This window comes from Camelus ferus, chromosome 13 (genome assembly GCF_009834535.1).
Source record: "Camelus ferus isolate YT-003-E chromosome 13, BCGSAC_Cfer_1.0, whole genome shotgun sequence".
NCBI classification, from domain to species: Eukaryota; Metazoa; Chordata; class Mammalia; order Artiodactyla; family Camelidae; genus Camelus; species Camelus ferus.
The window spans coordinates 28,417,216-28,431,952 of NC_045708.1; the positions used below are offsets into that span (position 1 = coordinate 28,417,216).

The following is a 14,737-nucleotide window of genomic DNA, read 5'->3' on the forward strand; positions in this document are numbered from 1 at the left end:
GATCACTTGTGGCTACCCTGAAGTAGTTTTCCTTGGTTTCGGGGGACGCAGTGGGCATAAGCTGCCCCCACTCTGACATGTTTGAGAAATCTTTTATTAGAAGATGTCCCAGAAGGCAACATTTTAAAATCAGGCAATCAGTAATCACAACTAAATACAAAATTTCAGGTAAACTTGCCTTTCAAAATAAATCAGACTCTTGCAACAGGAGAATTGCCCCAGAGTTTTTTTTCTTGTACAAAAACAATTAACACCACTTTGCAAAAGGCATACAAAAATACAGTATTAAAAAAAAAAAACAAAAACAAAAACAAAAAAACGGACTGCTCCCAGCATAATATCCAACAGCAGCTTATAAAACAAGCTCTTTGGGTGAGACAGCCGTAACCTACATCCCACTTGCTGTCCAAAGGCAGTTCCAGAAGTCAGGTGGCTCCCAAAAATCATGCTCCAGAAGGTAGGGAGGCTTTCCCAAAACTTCCACAGGGCTTCTCTGAGGCCGGGAAGCAATCTCAGGAACAGACCATCGTGCATAATAGGTTTAGAAGTAGCAGCTGGCTCTCCAGAGCCACAAATAGCACTCTACCCTCCTCCCCTCCCCCACTTTCAAACCAGTAGGCACCTGCTGCCCTGGGCAGAGTTCTGGAAGGGCTGGTCCTTCTTCCTGGCCAGGCTTAGGGGCCCCTGAGGTTGCCCACCCGACACCTGTTGGGTCGGGTGCCTTACTCAGACGGGAGGCTGCACCTGGAATCCACTTGGAGGTGCTGAGTCCAGCTGGGGTAAAATCCATCATGGTCCACTAAGCAGAGCTCCTGGAAGCTCCTTTAAAGCCCACAGGAAGCTAGTCCACCTTCTGGAGCACTGGATGAGTCCCAGCAGCTCTCCCAGTAAGAACTTCAGTAAGGCCCAGATTCTGGGAAAGCGATCTGCCTCATGTCAGGCTGGCAGAGGGCCCAAGGGTGGCTACAGAGCCAGCAAGCTCCTTGGAGTTGCATGAAAAGGACAGGTTTGCATGGTCTTACTAGAACTTCAAACTTATGAGTCGGATTGAGATGAGAGGGAGGTGGGAAAGAGGAAGTGGTACAGTTCTCCCTCCTGAGATGTGGGACATTTACCTTGAGAAGATTCCAAAATGGAAAACACCTGGGCAGGGAACACGTTCACAGCCAGGACTCCAAGCCTTTCCCAGGCTACAGGCTGGGACCCTGTTCCCTGTGTCCTGGGGAAATATTTCTGACCTGTGGGAAAGGGGTGCTGTAGAACCCATTGCATAACAAAGGCAGAAGGAAACAAAAAAGTCCCTTGTGAGCAAAGAATGGTCTCAGCCTCAGAGGAAAAGGCCCAGAGGGCTTTGAGACGAAGAATTTAGAGGCCAAGCTCTTTAGATGTTCTCAAGGTTGCAGTGTGGAGAGTGGGAGGAGGGGTGTCATCTAACATCATAATATATATATTAAAGGTTTCCAACTCCTCAGCTACTATAAAGTGTCTGACAGTGAGGTAATGGTCCATGTTGATCTGAGTCTGCGAGCTCATCTTCACCCAAGACAGCTCGTATGTCTCCTGGAAAAAGGAGCCTTGGGGAGAGCGTCCAGGCCCAGCTGTCCTAGCATCACCCCAGAGACACCAGTGGGAGCATCCTTTCCCAGCCTAAAGCTCATCCGGAGTGTGAGATTTCATGCAGGCTGGAGCCCCCCGACAATGTCCACCACCTGTTGCATAGCATCTGTCAGGCTTTTCTTCAGAGTTAGTGAGCTAGGCAGACCCTAGGGCTCCTCAGTCAGCTGCCCGCCTGAGAAGCCAAAAGGCGCCAGAGAAGCCACAGCGCTCCCATGAGTCAGGGCAGAGGGAGAGCCAGGTTGCAAGCTTTCCAAGAATGCAAGCCTTTGTTATGTGTGCATTGGCTGCAATGCATTCTGGGATCTACTGTCCAGGAGGTCCCACCATAACCAAAATGTGCAAATTTCTAAAGGGGGAGCGGGGAGGTTAAAAAACAGACTCAGGTCTTTGTTAAGCCAGAGCAGTTAGGCTTTTTGGTCAGTTAGTAGCCACTGAGGTATGCAATTCTTTTCTGCAGTTGCTGCTGCCGACACCGGAGCTGCCTTTTCTCCGTGGCCATCCTCTTCTCCGCCCCTACTAGGGCTTGCAAGTATTCCAAGGCCTTGCTCAGGATCACTACTTTGGGGGCCTTGGAGCAGCTGGCCAGGGTGGGTACCTGGTCCCTCAGGGCCAAGAACCTGGAACGGAGGTCATTCCGCCTCTTGCGTTCCAGGAAGTTGTGGTTCTTTCTCTTGGTCACATCTTCGGTGTCAGAACTGACAGGTTTGGGGTGGCAGGGCTGGGGAGGCTCGCTTTCTTCTGGTGGGGGGCTCACAATTTCTTCATCTGCCTCATCTTCCTTTTCCTCTGGTGCCTCTCTCTCCAGAGCCTCTTCTTGGGGACCTCTCTCTGGAGCCTCTCCTTGGGAGCAGCTTTCTGGAGGAAAACGGGCAGCATAGTTGTGCTGTTGCTGATGGATAGAGATGTGGAAGTGTTTCATGCAGGGGTCCAAAGGGTCTGCTCGCACTGTGATTGTGACTGGCTTCCGTACACCCAGGGACTGTCTCTTCTCCACTGTCACAACGTCGATCTCTTCACCCTCTGTCCAAGAAGGGAGATCAACAGAAGAAACACACCCCATGAGAAACGCATACATCCTATGTTGGAGCTTGAGAAAAGAGGTGACATTTTCCCAATTTAGACATAAACAAATTGAAGCCAGCTGATTCATTTGTAATGAGGGTAAGGGCAGTGTGAAGGAAAGGTGGGGAAATAAGAAGGAAAATATTCTCCAATTTCCTTTGCAAAGCAAGGCTTAGATAAGAACAAAAGGCAGACCCAAGCCAACAGCCCCCAGTCTGCACAGACTCTCCCTTCCCCCACTGAGGGGATGGAGAGAAAGAGCTATTGGTCTGGGACAAAGTTTAGCTGTAAAGATCTTCCCCAGTCGGGCTCTTTCATGCCCCATCAGAATTGTAAATGAAGGGTCTGTGGGCAGAGCTGCCCTTTGTTCCTGCCCAGCACAGCCTACACTCGGGAATTGTTACTTTTCTCAAGTTATAAATCCTATTATTCCCCCACCTCTCTATTCTGCCATCCCTTTCAGCTGAAGATTCAGAGAAGGGAGGGCTACAACCCATCTCTCCTCACCCACAGAGGGGAAGGAAAGGGTTTCCCTTAGGAGCATTTTTGCTCCTGGGTTCAATGGGTTTCTAAAGTCATCCATCATTTATAGGTCGCCTGCCCCACCCCCTTCCCTGGACAAGAAGAGGGCTGGATTTGTCACCACAGGTCGGCAAAAGCTGCAGGAACTTCACAAATGTATAAGCATCCATTACCAAGCTACCTGTGCTGAGGGCAGGAACTGAGCAACAGGGGGAATGTCTCAATGCAAGGGCCAAAACACCAGAGACACCGGGACATGCGCCTATCATTCCCTCATTGTAAGGTCTCTTAGGTTACCCCAACCAGGAGAGGGACAATTAGGGGAGTACCTTCCTGCTCCACACATTTTGCAGCCCCCACATAGAAAGCCACCTTAATGGATTCAGCCTAACAACACAAGAGCTCAGTTTCTCGGCCTCTTTTGCATGTCAGGATGCTTGAGCCCCTTTGTCAGGGAGGCTTCCATTGTGTGGACAATCGCATTATTTCTCCATTAATAAAACCTGACCATTCAGCCCTCCTGGCCCCAAGGCCCGTGATTGGCTGGCTAAGCCGTGTTTGGAATGCTGTCTTACCGAGCCTCTAGCCCCTATTGGCTGAGCTTTGCCGTCAGTCACTCTCCCCACCCCCCTCATTGTTTGCAATCTGTTGCATTTTGTTCTGGGCCATGTGGCCTGTGAGTGAACCAGGAGCTTGCAAACAGGTTCAGGTTAAAGGGCAGGTCAGAAACTGATTCAGAAGGCTTCCCCACAACCCAAACTAAGTATTTCAGTGTTAAAGCTTTTGGTTGGGGAAGGCTCTGCCTAAGCAAGAAATAATCTAAGACATCATTCCTCATTTTCAGAGTAGTGTCTAACTCTACCTAGACAAGGAAATGTCCTCGGCTAGACAATCAAGTCTAACTTCCTCATGTGCAAAGGGAGAAACTGAAACCCAGATAAGCGAAGTCCACACAACACTGTTGAAATGTTTGGAGTCTCAAGCTAAGAGCTCCAAACTCCCAAAACAATGCTTTTTTCCCACTCTATCACTCCATCAGCCTTTGGAGAGATACATCTTTATTGGTTTCTTGATCTCAAAGTTCCCATTCCAGCAATTAAACAAACACAAGTTTTTGGTGTAGAAAGCAAGCAGGTTAAAAATGACCTTAACACAGTGGAACGAAAAAATTGACTTTAATTTTTCTTGTTACCCTTATTTTCCCCCAAGTGTATGACAGCTTCAATACCCCATTACCCAGTTCCCTCTAAATGGTCACATAAAAGTTCTTAAAAGCTACAGTGAGTTTTCTATCCTGATTTACCTGACGCTAGCCTCAGTTTGCACCCTATAAAAGCACCCTTTCCTGTACTTCTCATGGGTACCTCCAAGAAGAGGTTAGGCTAAGAACAACATAATCTGTTGACACAGGATGCTGCAATCTACCCTCAGTGAGGTTTACACTTGCATTCAAGGATGAGGGAGGGGAGCCTAGAGCTCCATATCTTGATCCCAATTCCAAGCCCAGAGCTTGGCACAAAGTAGGAGCCAGTGACATTTGTTGAATAAAGGAAACAGCTAAAAGCCCTCAGATGAATTGGGAGGGAGATAGAGGAACACCTTCCCACCTCAGGCCAAAGTAAAAAGGTAAGATGTAGCCCTTCTCAGATAAGCTACCATGAAGACCTTCTAAACATCAAGGAAGAAGTGCCTGGGTGGGATGGAGGACTGGGCAAAAGATGCTGGCTGAATGGCAGGAAGCTGGGTTTCACTGCTGGTAATTTCTTATTTCTAAGCCTCATTTTTTCCATCTGTCAATGGGAAGCAGCCATTTCTCTGCTATCTGTCTCACTGGTGATGGTGTGGATGCACAATTGGTGAGGGGTGCAAGAGGAGCCATTATTGTCATTTTAAAGGAAAGCAGGCAGGAAACCAGGTTTTTAAAAGGATAAAGGCTTTGGCTTTGCACAAAAAACTCCTCAGCTTCTTCTCTCCCTCGGGGAGTGAGTTTCCCAGGGAAAGAAACAGCAACAAAAAAATTCAGGCCTGGAGTGACCCTTAAGGGACACTTTCAGTCTCCGGAGGGCAGAAATCCCTTACAGTCCAATCCCAGTATTGTCCTCTCCAGGCGCCAAGCCTCACCCTGTCTCCCTTGTCCCCTGGGGCTCCAATCATTATCAAAGGGACGCTGGCTCCCACGCCACTTCTTCAAACTGTTTACTAACACACCCACGTGCCAGACAGACACCGCTGGGGGCTACACCGGCAGCTTCAGCCAAAGGAAGGGGGAGGTGGCGGAAGGGCTTGCGCAGACCCAGTGCCTGACCTCAGCGGCAGAGGTTTGGCCACCCATAGGGTGCCCCCCTCTGGAATGGCCAGGGGCGGTCCTTACCCGAGTCGCTTGGGCTCTCGGACCCCGAGCAGGTCTGGGTCTTGGGCTCGCCCAGCGGACCGGGGGCAGCGGGCGCCGGGTTGCCGGCTTCGAGGCTGGGAGCGCAGTCCGGGGCGGCGGGCGCCTTGGACGGGTTCCCCCGGGGCGCGCCAGCTGCGAGCCGGTCGCTCACCGCTCTCTCCAGCCGTTCCCGGGCCGAGAAGCCGCTCCACATGCAGTCGCGGCGGATGATGGAGGCGTAGTTCCTGCCCCAAGCTTTCGAGTAACCCCGGGATTCTGCCTCATCCCCGGCGCCCGCTCCGGGCCACGGCTCCGGGGAACCAATTCCAGGGGCCGGGTCCCCAGCGCCAGGACTGGAGCCCCAAGGCGGCGAAGTAGGGGGCGACGGCACCAGCTCGAATTTCTTCCAGATGTCCTCGCTGGGCGCCGTGGAGCGGTAGAAATCCTCCCCGCAGTCATAGTCATAGAAATAGTGCTGGTACGAATCGAAGTCCATGTCCTCTCCCTGCGGGAGGGAAGGAGGACGTGCTGACCGGGCTGCGGGCCCAGGGAGGGAAGCGTTCCCCGATTTCCCAGCACAGCGGGCTGCCAGGCTCTAGTCCCTCCCCGTCTCTCGGCTGGGAGCCCGTGCCCTTCCCTCGCGTCCGGGGCAGCGCAGCCCCGGGTCAGCGTGCCCAAGTAAGCAGCTCACAGAGCGCGGACTAGGCTTCAGGGAGCGAGTTCAAAGCAAACTTTGCCAGCGCCGCCCGGAGCGCAGCTCCCGGGGCCCGGCCGGGCCAGGCGGGGGCGCGCTGTGCCCAGAAGGCAGCCTGCAGTCCGCCCCCCGGGACCGCGCCTGTCCCCCGGCCGCCCGCAGCCTCACCTCGCGCCCGCCGCCCGCCACCTGGAGCGGACCGGCTCCCCGCCGGCTCGGGGCAGCCCGGCAGCCCGCACACATACACATGCGCGCCAACGAGCGCGCGGCCCGCACTCAAGAGCTCGCCCCGCGCGCGCGCGCTCCCGCCCTCGCTCGCGCACGGCAACCGGGACGTTCCCGGGAGCCGCGCGGGAGCGCGAGATGCAGGCGCATTGTTTCCCGGCTGCCTTATATCTCGTCGCGCGCCCTAGGCTCAGGGACCGGGGGCGGGCCCTACGGGACAAGCCCCGCCCCTTCCCCGCCCCCTCCCGGTCGACAGGTGGGGGCAGTGGAGTCTCAACCCCACCCCTCCTGGCTACTCTCTCCCGCTCTATTCTATCTGCACCCCTCAAAATGAATTGCCCACTGGGGAGCGCAGAGCAGGCGGTGAGCTGATGCAGCCCGGCAGTCGCCTGGTTGGGGCGTGACTCTGGCGAGGCCCGGGTGGTCCCCTGGAGGCCAAACGACAACCGCGCTCCCTGCAGACTCTGGGCTGGGGAAGAGAACTACTCCCCGCCCCGTCCCGCCCCGCCCCGCCCCGCCCCGCCAGCCTACTTCCCCCGGCTAGCCGCGCTTAGTTCAGGTGCGTCTGGCCCGCTGTGGGGTGAGGTGGAGAGACAGCCGCACCTCCACCGCGCCACCTGGTGGCCCTCAGCCCCGAACTGGGGCTATTCCCGGGCATCCGTTTCATCAGTCTGTGGCCCGTTTCCTTAGCTTGGTGCTCCAAAGCTGGAACGACAGAGGTGAAGCGAGGTGGTGAAGATTCTGGACTTTGGGGCCCGAAATTTAACCTTTCTGAGCCTCAGTCTCATCTATAAAATGAAAAGATGGTGATACCACACAGGGTTGTTGTGATGATTCAAGAAGATAGAGTATCTAGGGGAGGAAACTAGAGCAGGAGGAAAGGCAAGCAGAACAGACTTAGCCCCTGTAGCGGGTGGTAATTTTTCCCTAGAATCAGGTCAGGGCTGAGATTCCCCTCCCTCACATCACACACAAAACACTCTATAGAAGCTTACTGGTAGGGAGAAGAAAGGGGCTTGGAGTCTGGAAACTTTGTTCAAGCCCTTGCTTTGCTACTTGCTGGCTGTAGAGCCAAGTCATTTAAAGCCTCTGTTTACTTATCTGTAAAATGGGGATATTGCTTGCTGCTGCATCTCTGGCCAAGATAATGAAAATGTAAGCTTTGTATCTTCTTCTATGCAGACTTCAGTAGAAAAGGGAAAGCTAAACTATAAGGTCATTCTATTTAGACCAAGGAAAGTAACTTGGATAGCAGCCAATATATCTAGAATGCTCTAACTGGCATTCAAGGTCTGGTCTACAAGCAGCAGTCTGACCACCTGCTGTCTATCTCTTTCTTTCCCACCCCTGTGCTCTAAGAACACTAAACGACTCACTGTTGAAATCCCAGCAGAGGGAAATGAGATGTGCAAGCAGTTCGGTGTGGGTGGAGCATGGGACACAAGGTGTGAGTTGATATATGGGTTGGGAGAAAAGGCAAGGAAGATGATACCCTCAGTTTTGCATATGTTAGATCTAAGGTACATGTAGGACATCTTTGAAGGCAGCAACTAACTCTTACTAGGTTTACAACCTCAGTACCTAGTGCAGCTTCTGGCAGATATCTGTCAACTGACTGAGTGACTCAGCCAACTAGATTTTATTGAGACAGTCTATGTGCCCTGCTTTGTGCTGAAGGGAAGACACAGAGAAGTTCTAGGTTTGGTTGCAGCCTGGAGGCAGAGGGATTGAAACTGCCTTTTGAGAATTTGTCCTCTGTTCCACATAAGTCTGAAATGGTTGCTGTATCAGTCCAAGTTCTTGGTTACAAATGACAGATACATTTAAGCAGAAAATCACTTTACTAGAAGGATTTGGGGGCATAGAATCCATGGGATGTTGGGAATATATGCTTGGAAAATGAGTCTTCTTTATTTAGATAAGATTTCTTACTTAACAGACCCTCCCCATGGCTCATTGTAGTAGGTGATATATGGGGGCAACCAGGAGGTGACTTCGACTCAAGAACTGGGATAAAGTTAAGTAAATTGTCTTCTGAGAGTTAAGCTGCTCCTTCACTTTGAAAACTTGGTCTTCTTCACCAGACTATAAGCTCAATATGGGCAGGGACAAATATTAGTCTTGTTGACCATTGTAACTTCAGGGCTTAGCACAGAGCCTGGTCCATCATGGGTGCTTTGTAAATGTGTTACCTGTTTGACTGGACACAATGCTTTAAAGTTAAGATATACCAACTTACCTGATGGAGACAAAATAACTGTCAGGCCCAGTCAGACTTTAACCTGAAAAAAGGTACTACTGCAGCTAACGAGCAGAAGGTGCCATTCAGGAGGGGTCTGGACAGCCAAGGAAGCAGAGATCAAGAAGAGTTGTCAAGGCAATCACCAGAGTGTCCATCCTAGCACTGCCTGGGGACCCAAGGTGATGGTCCAGGAACAAGGGAGATGGAGGCATTATTCTCTGAAACCACCCAATTTTCTCCCTATTTCACTTGTGCTTGGGATCACCAAGCAACCCATTGAAAACTCCTCTGTTCCCTGTGTAGATCTGCCCACGGGAAGAGAATGCACTCATCAGTGAACAAGAAGATCCAGTCTGCTTCAAAGCCCTGCTTTCCCTTATAACTTAATGAATTGGCATCTGATTTGAAATATCAGTCTCATGAGCCCTGTTAGTTTTTGTCTGTTCCACAGAGATGCTGCTGCTTTTAGGGCTAACAGCTCTGGTCTCTGAGTGATGTCTGGACTCAGGATGGTCATGAATTCACCAAGGTAACAAACGCTACCCTAGGGACACTCCGTTTTTCTGCAGTTTTTTTTTTTCAAACCAATTAAAAACATAAATTTCTGCAATTTTAAATTCCCTTTATTTTTCTTAAAATATATTTTGAATCAAAATAATACATATACATAGTTTTTCCAAATCAACTAAGTATAAGACAAGGTTTAAAAAAAAAAAGGTAGTCTTCTGCCTTGCCCTCACCACCCCTGATTCCCACTCCCCTCAAAGGCAACTACTGGTTGAGCTGTTTTTTGTTCCTGGTATTTCCTTCCATGTTTTGACCAATACAGACAACCTATTTTAAAAATTGGGGGAGGGAGCATATAAACAACAGAAATTTGTTTCTCACAGCTCTAGAGGCTGGAAAGTCCAGTAAGAATCTTTTTTTTTTCCTTTAATATTTCAAACCACTTTATTACTTCACTTTTTCTGAACAACAGTGGTAAAATCTATGAATTGGGCCAATAGGAGTAGTAGTATTTCACAGATAAGGAAATGGACAATAGGTTACCTCAGACTATAGTCAGTGATTTGAGGTTGGATTCCTCCTGGGATCTATTTCATCTAGTGCTTCTGCCACTGGACCATGCTGCTGTTAATTTAAGTGTAGAGTGTCCCTCCAACCCCACTACAACCACAATATCATTTACTCTCTGCTCTCCCATTTCTTTTTTTTTAATTGAAATATAGTTGATATACAATATCATATAATTTACATCTGTACAATATAGTGATTCACAACTTTTAAAGGCTGTACTCCATTTATAGTTATTATAAAATAATGGCTATATTTCCTGTATTGTACAATATATCCTTGTAGCTTATTTTATTTTATTTTTTGTTTGTTTTTAAAAAATTTTTTTTTCTTTCTCCTGGGTGGAAGGTAATCAGGCTTATTTATTTTTTAGAAGAGGTACTGGGGGTTGAACCCAGGACTGCACACATACTAAGCATGCACTTTACAATTTGAGATATCCTCTCCCCCGCTATATCCTTGTAGTTTATTTTATACATAATAATTTGTACTTCTTAATCCCCTACCCCTATCCAATAGGAATTTACAAATTCCTATTGACACTTAAAATAGGAGATGTAGCTGTTATATTTCCCTTCCCACCTCATGCACTTGGTCCTCCTTTACCCTCCCACTAGAATTACAGTTCAATTTTAAAATATTCAGTATCTATATTTTGACTGTATGAGTATGTAATACACTGATGACATTTCCTCTCATAAAGTTTTATTCAGAATTTAAAAATTGTACTTTTGTTTGTCTTAGATTTTGATGTAGATACTTCTTTCTATGGATATACTTACTCTACGGATATGAATTTAACCCTACACCTTCCCACCAGAACTACAAAGATCAATTCATATGGTCAAACATGTCAGGTAATCAATCTACCAATTCCATTTTTTTTCTTGAAAACATTCCTGTTGGAGCCCTTTGTTTTTCTGTTCCAAATAGAATTGAATGATCTCTAGGACTGCTTCTCAATTGTCATCCTGCGACTTCCCTTCATCGTCCTCCTGGAAATTCCAGCAGCTACCTGAGAAAGAGTACTTGGGAGGTAAAATTTTTGAGGCCTTGCATTTCTGAAATTGTCTTTGTTATACCCTGACTTTTTGTTGATAGTTCAGCTGGGTATAGAATATTAGATGAGAAATAATTTTCCCTAAGAAACTTAAAGATACTGCTTTCCTGTTTCTTAGCAGCCATCATTGCTGTTTAGAAGATTGGTAGCATTTGCTGTAAAAACCTCTCCATGTGACCAGTTTCTCTCTCTTGAAGCTTTTAGGAAGTGCTCTTTGTCTCTGGCATTCTGATTTTTTTCAGTACTGTGCTTTGGTGTGGGTCTGTTGAATAACAAAGAATTTGACTGGCCCTTTTCTCCTGTACCTAGGAGGTAGCCTCTGAATTCTTAGAATGTCCAGAGTGATAGGACTGTCTTTGTTATCAGAGCCCTGAGAGTTTATGCTAATGAGATTATTATTCATGGTGGTCCCCTAGATAGTTTAAGGTGACTTAGGATAGGGGTTGACCAAACAAGAAAGACCAACCATATGATGAGGGGGTTGAAGCTTTGAGCTATGTGCTACTGACCTGACCTCTAGGAAAGGGAAGGTGGCCAATGATTCAATCAGCCATGCCTATGTAATGAAATCCCAATAAAAAACTGGACACTGAAGCTCAGGTAAACTTTCCTGATTAACAATACTCTATATCCATATGCTGGGAGGGTGATGCATTATGACTCCAAGGGAAGGGGACAAATGGAAGCTTCACATTTGGGATCCTCTGAGATCTTGTCCTATGTGTCTCTTCTTTTGGCTGGTCCTGCTTTGTATGCTTTTTTGTTATAATAAATCTGTAACCTAAGTATAGTGTTTTCCTGAGATCCATAAGTTGTTCTAGCATAGTATTGAACCTCAAGGTGTAGTGGGAACTCCCTGAATTTGTAGCCAGTTGTTCAGAAGTGTGAGTGGCTTGGGAACCCTTGGGCTTGCAGCTGGCGTCAGAAGTGAGGGTAGTCTTGTGGAGGACTGTGCCCTTAACTTGCGAAGCTTGGCTTGCTCTGGATAGTTAGTGTCAGAATTGCATTGCAGGATTTTTCTGCCTTATTTTCCCTAAGCCTTTTAATCTGGAAATGCATTCACTCTGATACTCTATTTTTGAAAAAAATATCTCCCCCCTCCATTTTCTTTTCTTCTCTCTTTCTGAAACTCCTGTTACCCTTTTCTCATCTTTTCTTTCATTTCTACCTCTGTGTTTTGTTTCGGTTTTTTAAGTTGTTTTTTTTTTTTTAATTTTTGGGAGGAGGTAATGAGGTTTATTTATTTATATTTATTTTTTAATGACGGTACTGGCAATTGAACCCAGGATCTGGTGCATGCTAAGCATGCACTCTACCACTGAGATATACCCTCCCCGCTGCCTTTTTTTTTTTTTTTTTTTTAACTTTCTGGGAGATTTCCTCAACTCCCAAACTTTCTATTGATTTAATTTTTTGGACTACTATATTAAGAAGAATTTTAAGAGTTCTTTTGTTGTTGTTCCCTAAATGCTCCTTTTTTGTAACTTCCTATTCTTTTTCTAAGAACACAAATTTTCCCCCTTTTCTCTCCGAGGCTATTAATAATAGTTTTTATATTAATTATAAATTTTGAAGATTTCTTCTGCTCCTTGTTTTCCCTAGTTCCTTGGAATCTGTCCCCCCTCCAACCCCAATTTACTTTGCTAAATTTTTTTGTTAGAGGATTTCATCAAATGTCTGGTGATCCTTGCTGTCAGTTTTATTTACAGTAAAGAGTGGAGTATTAAGAGCTGATTGAAAGCTCTGTGTGTGTGCAGTGAGGAGGGGGTCTGTCAATTATGAAGCTTCACTAAAGGGTGATTAAGCAGGCATCTGGTAGTTTTACCAGGAACTCTTCAACTGTCTGAATCCATGGGTTTTTAAATTTTCACATAGAGAAGTCCTCTAATCTTCTACCAGGGGCAAGGATTTAAGCCTGCTTGCTGGTGTTCTGGGAACCAAGAGGGGAAAGGGGATGAGAAGGTCTTACAGTGCAGCAAATCCCCCCTGATTACAGTACAGTCTGTCAGTCCTGTTCTCGGCTGTGAAATCAATCTCCTGACAAGCTGGAAGAGGGCAGTCATTTGGCTGCAGAGGTTGAAGGAGGAGATTTAGGAGTCTAACTCCTTATACTTCCATGCAAGTCTATTTTCAGCTGCATCCTACAACCTGCCTTCAAAGGTATCCGGCGTCTCCCATTCCTGAGCTGGTCTTGGGTTCTGATGCACTAATAGGCTTATTGCTTATTGACACTTCTGTCTCCTTCTCCCCACTCCCAGGATAAGCAGTTAGATTTCACCTTTCTCTGGCCTTTTGCTAAGTCAGCCAGTCCTCATCCATCTGTTTTCCAGCGTCACATCTCTCAATTGCTGTGGTCTCCTCTCCTCTTTCTTTCTTCTTCTTTTTTTTAATTGAAGTAAAATTCACATAACATAAAATTCACCATCCTAACCATTTGAAGTGTACAATTCAGTGGTTTCTGATATACTCACAAGGTTGTGCAACCATCACCTCTAATTCCAGAACATTTTCATAACTGCCCCCGCCCCCAACCAATTAAGCAGTCATTCCTTGCCCTCCTGGCAACCTTTAATTTATGTTCTGTCTCTATGGATTTTCCTATCCTGGACATATCATATAAATGGAATCTACAATCTGTGGCTCTTTGCATCTGGCTTCTTTCACTAAGTATTGTGCTTTCAAGGTTCATCCATGTTGCAGCATACATCAGTACTTTACTCTTTTTTATGGCTAAATAATATTTCATTATATAGATATGTCCCATTTTGTGCATTCATCAGTTGATGGACATTTGAGTTGTTTCCACTTTTTGGCTATTATGAATAATATTGCTACCAACATTCATGCACAAGTTTTTGTTTAATATATATGTGTTTGATTCTCTTGGGTAGATACCTACTAGTGGAATTGCTGGGTCAGTTGGCAACTCTATGCTTAACTTTTCAAAGAACTGCCAAAATGTTTTCCACAGTGACTGCATCATTTTATATTCCCACCAGTAATGATAAGAGTTTCAATTTTTCCACATCCTTGCCAACACTTGTTATTTCAGTTATTATTATTTTTTATTGCCATCTTAGTGGGTGAAAAGTGGTATTTCATTGTGGTTTTGATTCACATTTTTCCAACAACTAATAATATTGAGCATCTTTTTGTTTGTTTATTGGCCATTAGTATATCTTCTTTGAAGACTGTTCAAATCCTTTACTTATTTTTTACTTGGGTTATTTGTCTTTTTGTTATTGAGTTGTAAGAGGTCTGGATATAGTCTGATTACTAGACTCTTATCAGATACACGATCTACAAATATTTATTCCCATTCTGTGGACTGTCTTTTCACTTTCTTCATAATGTCCTTTAATTCACAAAAGTTTTAAATTCTGACAAAATCCAATTAATCTATTTCCTCTTTTGTTGCTTGTGGCTTGGGGTGTCATGTCTAAGAATTCATTGCCAAAAGAAAGGTCATGTAGATTTCCCCTTATGTTTTTTTCCAAGAGTTTTATAATTTTAGCTTTTACATTTAGGTCTTTGATCCATTTGAGTTAAATTTTGTATATGGTGTGAGGCATGGGTTCAAATTTTGCACTAATTAATTTTTCTTTTCTTTCTTTCTTTCTTTCTTTCTTTCTTTCTTTCTTTCTTTCTTTCTTTCTTTCTTTCTTTCTTTCTTTCTTTCTTTCTTTCTTTCTTGTCTTTCTTTGTTTCTTTTTGTGCAACCATCACCACTAATTCTAGAACATTTTCATCACCCCCAAAAGAAACGCCAGATCCATTAAGCAATCATTCCCTTCCCTTATGAGTTTATACTTTTTTCCCTAATCCATTTACAGTCATTTTAGTGGAATTTCAGGAATCAGTGGGGGTAAA

General features: G+C 46.2%; 1 protein-coding gene across 1 annotated transcript; it reads right to left on the reverse strand.

Moving 5' to 3' along the window:
• Positions 1 to 78: 78 nt before the first annotated feature.
• On the reverse strand, positions 79 to 6,682 carry MYCL (MYCL proto-oncogene, bHLH transcription factor). The gene is made up of 3 exons (XM_032493924.1): positions 6,435 to 6,682; positions 5,573 to 6,077; positions 79 to 2,637 (listed from the first exon to the last, which is right to left on the reverse strand). Exons 1-3 carry the CDS (start codon positions 6,513 to 6,515, stop codon positions 2,039 to 2,041), a joined length of 1,185 nt encoding a protein of 394 aa, XP_032349815.1. The 5' UTR covers positions 6,516 to 6,682; the 3' UTR covers positions 79 to 2,038.
• Between the last annotated feature and the right edge of the window lie 8,055 nt (positions 6,683 to 14,737).

Coding starts and splice junctions, on each gene's coding strand:
- MYCL (XM_032493924.1), bottom strand. CDS start 6,515: ATGTGTATGTGTGCGGGCTGCCGGGCTGCCCCGAGCCGGCGGGGAGCC. Junction 6,078..6,434: donor TGGCGGGCGGCGGGCGCGAG/GTGAGGCTGCGG, acceptor TCCCTCCCGCAG/GGAGAGGACATGGACTTCGA. Junction 2,638..5,572: donor CGAGAGCCCAAGCGACTCGG/GTAAGGACCGCC, acceptor CTTCTTGGACAG/AGGGTGAAGAGATCGACGTT.